The following is a 6,631-nucleotide window of genomic DNA, read 5'->3' as shown; positions in this document are numbered from 1 at the left end:
CTGCAGCAGCAGCACAGGTCTCTTTGCCCCCCTACCCCCGCTTCAGCTACCTGAGTCCCCCCCCCAGGGCGGTCCTGCTGATGCAACACGAGCCTGGGACCCCCGCCATTCAGAGGGGCTCGGGTGGGGGGGGCGGCTTGGGGCGCAACCTGGCCCTGCAGAGCCGGAGCGGGACCCTGGGTGGGGGAGGCGGCGCTGGGGAGGGGGCATTGCAGGGGTAGACCCCCCCTCGGGCAATAGTTTGGAACAGCCAAAGGCAGCTATCGTCGTGGCCCACAAGCCCCCCACCCCAGCAAACTCTGCATGGAAGGAGACTCTGGCGAGGCTGCCCCCCCATCCCAGCTGAGGGACCAGCTCCCCATGTCTTGAGTAGCCTTGGCCCCCTTAGAGCCCCACCCCAGCAGAGGGCCCCACAACCCTCCTTCCCCCCCCACTCCGCAACAGCCTTCCTGCCTGCCTTTACAACCCTTTGCAGCCCCCAAGGTGTGGGACTCTCGGCTGGGGAGGGAGCATTGCAAGGGTGCCCCCCCTCTGGCAATAGTCCGGAACAGCCAAAGGCAGATGCCCTCCTGCCCCATAACCCCCCCCCCCAGAGAGCCCAACCCATCACAGGGCCCATCAAAAACTCCATCTCAAACTTGAAACAATGGAGGGCATCAGATTTTAGTGGGGTTTGGTGCAGTCCTCCCCTACACAATCGGCTTCAAAAGTGTCCCCTCCCCTCTTTCCACCACCTGGCTTCCGGGAGGGTCCGTTCCTCGCCAGGGATGAAGGTCTCCCTTTTATGTGTCCCTGGGCATTCACACAACAGACAGAGCCTCAGCTGCTCTGTGCCCAACAGAGGCCAAGTACAGGCAAGCCCTCGACTTAACGACCACAATTGATCCCCCAAACCTCTGTTGTTAAGCGAAACATTGGTTGAGTGGGTTTTGTCCCACTTTGGGACTTTTCTTGCTGCCGTTGTGTTAAGTGAATCACCGATAGATAAGTTGGTCGCACGGTCGTTAAGTGAATCCGGCTTTCCCCGTTGACTCGGCAGAAGGTCGCAGAAGGGGGTCACACGACCCCAGGGGGACACTGCGACCGTCACAAATGTGAGTCGGTGGAACTCACGTGACCACGGGGAGGCTGCAAGGGTCATAAGTGTGGAAAACGGTCTTTCCCATGCCGTTGTAATTTTGAACAGTCACTAAGCAAAGGGTTGTAAGTCGAGGACTACCTGTATTGTTGAACCCTAACCCTTCCCCCCCCCCCAGGAAGGAGGAAGGGCAAGCACAGCAAAGGCAGCCAGGTGGGTGTCCCTAGAAGGGAAAAGGGGGGCAGGAAAGCTCCCGGGAGCTTTTAAGACTTGAGGCGCAAATGGGTTCCCTTCCTTGGAAGCTAGCTTCTGTGTAAGACCCCAAAGAGTGGGTTCCCCATCCAAGGAGTCCCTCGGGAAATCTGGGGTCCACACGCTGGCAGGGTCTGCTTCCCCTGAGTAGCCAGACTTGGCCAGGTTCACAGGCTAGCCTGAATAGCTCCGTTGTGGTCAACGCATTATCTGAGCCCGCCTCCCCCTCCCTCCCAGGGCAGGTGTCCTTTGCCACTCACCCAGGGCTCTTCCATTTTGTCTTCCCCTCCCGCTCCCCACCCCCCGGCAGACCCCTGAAGGAGAAGCTCCAGCGCCTGCAGTGTCACTTCACCTGGGATTTTGAGGTCAAGGACAAAATGAACATCAGGCACTCCCTTGTGACTCTGTCTCTCCGCCTGGAGCACGACCCCTTCTGTAACCGGGGCACCTATCTCGCCCTGAAGGCCTATCTGCACCATCTGGAGGGGAGCCCCAAAGAGGCCCTGGACATCCTGCAGGAAGCCGAGGAGATCTTGAGGAAGGAACCTCAGGAGACCTTCTCACGCCAGGTCCTGCTGGTCTACGGGAACTACGCCTGGATCTGCTACCACTTGACCGATTATGACAGAGTAGACCTCTACTTGGGACAGATCTGCCAGATCTGCCGGGACCTGTCCAGCCCTGAGCCCTACTCGGCCCCGATCGCGGAGGTTTACACCCAGAAGGGCTGGTCCCTCTTGGCCATGGGCTTCCGGAACGGCCAGTTCGCCAGGCAGTGTTTCGAGACGGCCCTGGAGTTGCAGGAGCCCAATGCGGAGCTGGAGGAGGGCCTGGCTTTCTCCACCTTTGCTTCCTGGACACGCTTTTACAATGACAAGTTACAGGAAGAGGGCCAGAAGTTGCTGGAAGGGCTGATCCGTAGCCAGCCCGAAAATTATGAAGCCAAAGTACACTTGGCACAGATTCTCTGTTGGAAAGATCGTGAAAGAGCGGGGCACCTTACTGATGATGTGGTCCAGAACAGTCTCAACCCGGAACTCCTGAGATTGGCCGCCAAGATCATTAAGATCTACTGTACCTCCCAGGCCATTTCCACCCTGAAGAAGGCCATCGCCCTCCAAGGTGACTACTATCTCTTGCACTATGACCTTGGCATTCGTTACATGTACCTCTTAGATCAAGGATCCGAGGGGAACAGAGCGGAAATCGTGGAAGACGCCATTGAGTGCTTCAAACGGTCACTGGAATTGAATCCTGGATCTGTGTTTTCCCGGCTGAAGCTGGCGAAGTTGTACGGAGAGAAGCGCCCGCTTTACGAGGAGGAGGTCTACCTGGGCTTGATGGAGGAGCTGCCAACCGCCAGCAAGAGGTGCCAGCAGTCTTTCTATCTGCACTGGGGGGATTTCCTCCTCCGCAAGAAGGGGCAGAGGCAGGCAGCGCTGCGGGCGTACCGGGCCTGCTTGGAGGTGCCGGGGGACCACCCTCTGGAGCAGAAGCAGCTGGAGCAGCATCTGAAAGAGCTAGCCAGGGCCTTCCGTTCTGAAGGTGACAGGGAACAAGAGAGAGTGGTCCAGCGCCTGCTGCACGAAGTGGCAACAAAGCGTTGGGCTCTTCGTCAAAATGCAGGGTGGGCCCTGACCTCATGGGACCTTCCCCAGTAACCAGTTGGGAGTATCAGGGTGCTCCATCCCCATGGAGGTGGTGCCCCCTTACAGCCCTGAGGCTGCTCCTTCCTGGGGTGTTTCTGGAAAGCAAAATAACATTTGTGACCACCTCTCCTTCCTTCTCTTCCCTTTCCCTGTGTAGTGCATGAATAATCCGGGCTGCCCCCCAGACAATTTTACACCATCCTGCTGCTTGCAGATATGAACCATGCGACAACATACAGTATGTAGCGCCACCCCCGTAGGGACCGCTTAAGTCCAGGCCCTCCCAACCTCCCCTCCAAGTGGCCACTAGCCCAAAAAGGTCTCTCATGTTGGTGCCTCTGCCTAACAGGGCACGTAACATGGTGGTATTCAGTCACAATCAGCAGCCACGCACATGGGGCGGTGATGGTCGCTCTCTCTCAACGGGGACTCGCATGGGTGGATGGTGGTTGATCTCAAGCAATAAGAACCTTACAGGGAAGATGGTAGTCAGTCTCTAATGACAACAACTTGCCCAGAACGATGTTAGTCAGCTTCTGGTGACGGCAACTTGCCTAGGACGATGTCAGTCAGTCTCTGGTGGCAGCAACTTGCCTAAAAAAATGGTAGCCAGTCTCTGGTGGCAACAACTTGCCCAGGACAATGTTAATCTGTCTTTGATGACAACAACTTGCCTAGAACGATGACAACCGATGACAACCAATCTCTGGCGCTGGCAGAGGCCTCCCTTGTCCACTCGCCCCTCTCTGACCTCACTCCATGTAATCCCCTTTTATCTCCCCCAGCTGATCCTATAAAGAAAAAAAAAACCCTTACCTCCCACTAAAAGACATATGTCAAACTCTTCCCTAACTCTCCCTCTGCCTAACTTACTCCAAGGAGGGAAAGGGATTAAAACTTCCCAAACTACCCCCTCTCTCTTCATCTGGCCTGCCCACAATGAAAGAGAAAGAAACAATAAAACTTCACTTTTCCCCACCCCTCCTTCTCTCTCTCTCTCTCTCTCTCTCTCTCTCTCTCTCTCTCTCTCTCTCTCTCTCTCTCTCTCTGTCCTGCTTCAAGCAAACAGCTTCAATCAGCCTCTCTCTCTCTCTCTCTATGCCTGGCCTGCTTCTGCCTGACCTGCTTCAAGCAAACGGCTCCAGCAACTACTCTCACTCTCTCATCCCTCCCCCTTTCGTCCGGCTTGCCTGTAATGAAGCAAAAAAAAACAAACACGAAAACCTCAGCTTCTTTCTCTTCGATCAGCTGGCTCAGAACGGCAAGCTCCACCAAGCCTTCTCTCTTCCTCCCTTCTATCGGCGTCCTCCTCCTTTTTCTTCCCTCCTCTGAGCTACGCCCCACTGCCAGACCCATGGCAGCTGCCAGAGCTCCTCATCTTCCTGCTTAATCGGCAGGGCTCCTGCAAAGCCTCTCAGCTGGCCCCATTCTCACCCCAACTCCACTACAAGTGTTGTGTCAGGCTCTACCTGTGCCTTAAAAGTAGAATTAAGGAGGATCTAGTTTGTCAGATAGAGTGCTCCTAATGCGTCATGCTCCCCTACAAGCATCGAATGCTTCTAATCATCCTTTTAGTGGCCTTTTAGGGTTTTATTTTTTTTAATGTAGATTTCGGTTTTGTATCCTGTAGCTTTTTATACTTTGGGTAGCTAGATGGGCATTATACAACTTCAATAAATAAACGGATATTAGTATTGTTTTCTACACTCTGGTTTATTTTCTACACTCTTTCACTCTGCCCTCCTTTTGGTGAACCAGAAGAAACTTGTAAAATTGTTTTAGGGCAGTTGCCTTCAGATCTTCCCTTCTTTCCTGTCCTTCCTCAATTTTCTAGGCAAAAGCACAATCACTCCAACCCTACATACACACACACACACACACACACACAAACGTACACAGAGAGCCAAGTTTTCGGTGAGGATTGGGCCACACATTCAAGGATTGTTGAGCTTGTTAAGGAGGAAAGCTTGTTGAGTCAGGATCAGAGGTCCTGGGGTGCCTGGCCCAATGGCAGTGTGTGTGTATGTGTGTGTGTGTTGAGAAACACCTAGCCAGGCATTGAAGAGGAGATAAGTGGGGCGTTAGCCTTGAATCATTGATCTGTTCCCAGGCTGAGGCTGCCAGTCTGGGGAGATTCCTGTATTATAGGCAGAATACAATAAAGTACAGGTAGTCTTCAACTCAATTGAGCCCAAACTTCTAGGTTGTAAAGTGAGAAATGTGTTGTGTTTTGCCCCATTTTACGACCTACCTTGCTTTCTTGATTCCTGGAAGCGTACCGGGGGGGGGGCTGGGGGGGATGGAACAGGCCCAGCGCCTGTCGCCAAACCCGGTAATTCGATGCGACGCGCGCGATGCGCTCGGTCCCTGGCGGCCGATGATGCGATCCCGTGCGCGGAATCCAAATGCTGCGCTCCGGGAGCCAGAGAGGAAGACGGCATCCCCCCCCCTTCCAGCGATCCGGGACCCGCAAGTCCGGGAGAAAGTCTTGCTGGGTGGTGGGGCGTCGTCGGAGGGCGTCTTTAGGATCGCTCTTGCGGGAAGATGCCCTCTTCGAGGCGACTCCGAGTGGTGGGGGAGGGTTTTTTTTTGCAAAGCAGAACAAAAGCGCAGCGCATCGACATGCCTCCAGCGCCCGATCCTTGCCTCGGAATCCCGAATCGCTCGACCCATTTTACTTCTTTCTCTTTGTTTTTCTTTTTCTTTCTTTCTTTTTTTCCTTCCTTCCTTTCTCTTTCTTTCCTTCCTTCTTTCTTTCTTTCCTTCTTTTTCTTTTCTTTCTTCTTTTTCTTTCTTTTTCTTTCTTTCCTTCTTTTTTTCTCTTTCTTTCTTGTTCTTCATTCTATTTATTTATATTCATTCATTCGCTTACTAAACGTATGTATTAAATTGATTTGCCACGAGTCTCGTTTCGAAGCAACTCTGGGTGGCTGACAGCAACCAAAATAAACATTAAAACCATCAAGTATATAATCAAGACCCAATAAAATGACAACGCAAACGAAAGGATGGACACAGGAGGGAGGCAGAATGGGGGGGGGAGGTGGGGTTCGTTTTAGTGGATTTATATATTAATCAAATTCATGTAGCGGCCCCTCTTGGGGGAGGGGCCTCGGGGGGGGTGTTCAGTAGTCCAACTTGCACGTGGAACCATCTACCGTGCTGGCCAGCCCAGATTTTAACTTACTTTTAAACCTATTTTAAGCTTTGCCTTTATTCATCTATCTTTTTTTTTTTGTTTTATTATGCTGTAAACTGATGAAAGTTAATAAAGGACCAGAACCAAGGAAAGCAGCAACCTGGAATTAAGGAGGAATTTCCTGACAGTGAGAACAATTAACCAGTGGAACGGCTTGCCACCAGAAGCTGTCGTAGGGTCTCCTGCCCAAGGTCCCTTCCGTCTCTGGTATTGGATAGGAAGGGGTCCGCCGTTCTCCCCTCTCGCGCTCGGAGCAAACCACGTGCAATGCATCGAATCCATTACACACACACACACACACACACGTGCAATGCATCGAATCCTCCGCCACAAACACACACGCAATGCATCAAATCCACCACACACGTGCAATGCATCGAATCCTGCACCACACACACGTGCAATGCATCGAATCCTCCACCACACACGCAATGCATCGAATCCACCACACAC

At 53.1% G+C, this 6,631-nt stretch overlaps 2 protein-coding genes across 2 annotated transcripts in view; both read left to right on the top strand.

Moving 5' to 3' along the window:
- Positions 1–2,991, top strand: part of LOC114923589 (interferon-induced protein with tetratricopeptide repeats 5-like) — a 3,116-nt gene extending 125 nt beyond the window's left edge. The window contains exon 2 of the mRNA XM_029286708.1: positions 1,641–2,991. Coding sequence (XP_029142541.1) covers positions 1,641–2,991 — 1,351 coding nt within the window. The remainder of the gene's footprint in view (positions 1–1,640) is intronic.
- Positions 2,992–5,278: 2,287 nt separating this feature from the next.
- LOC114923591 (interferon-induced protein with tetratricopeptide repeats 5-like) overlaps positions 5,279–6,631 on the top strand; it is a gene marked incomplete at its 3' end in the record, with an annotated part of 9,120 nt that continues 7,767 nt past the window's right edge. Inside the window, exon 1 of the mRNA XM_029286709.1 lies at positions 5,279–5,311. Within this exon, the coding sequence (XP_029142542.1) occupies positions 5,279–5,311 (33 nt within the window). The remainder of the gene's footprint in view (positions 5,312–6,631) is intronic.

The sequence above is a fragment of the Protobothrops mucrosquamatus genome, unplaced genomic scaffold (genome assembly GCF_001527695.2).
Source record: "Protobothrops mucrosquamatus isolate PMUCROS unplaced genomic scaffold, P.Mucros_1.0 scaffold4650, whole genome shotgun sequence".
Lineage (NCBI taxonomy): Eukaryota > Metazoa > Chordata > Lepidosauria > Squamata > Viperidae > Protobothrops > Protobothrops mucrosquamatus.
Note: the sequence above shows the minus strand (reverse complement) of the source record. Positions and strands in the feature narration are given on the sequence as shown.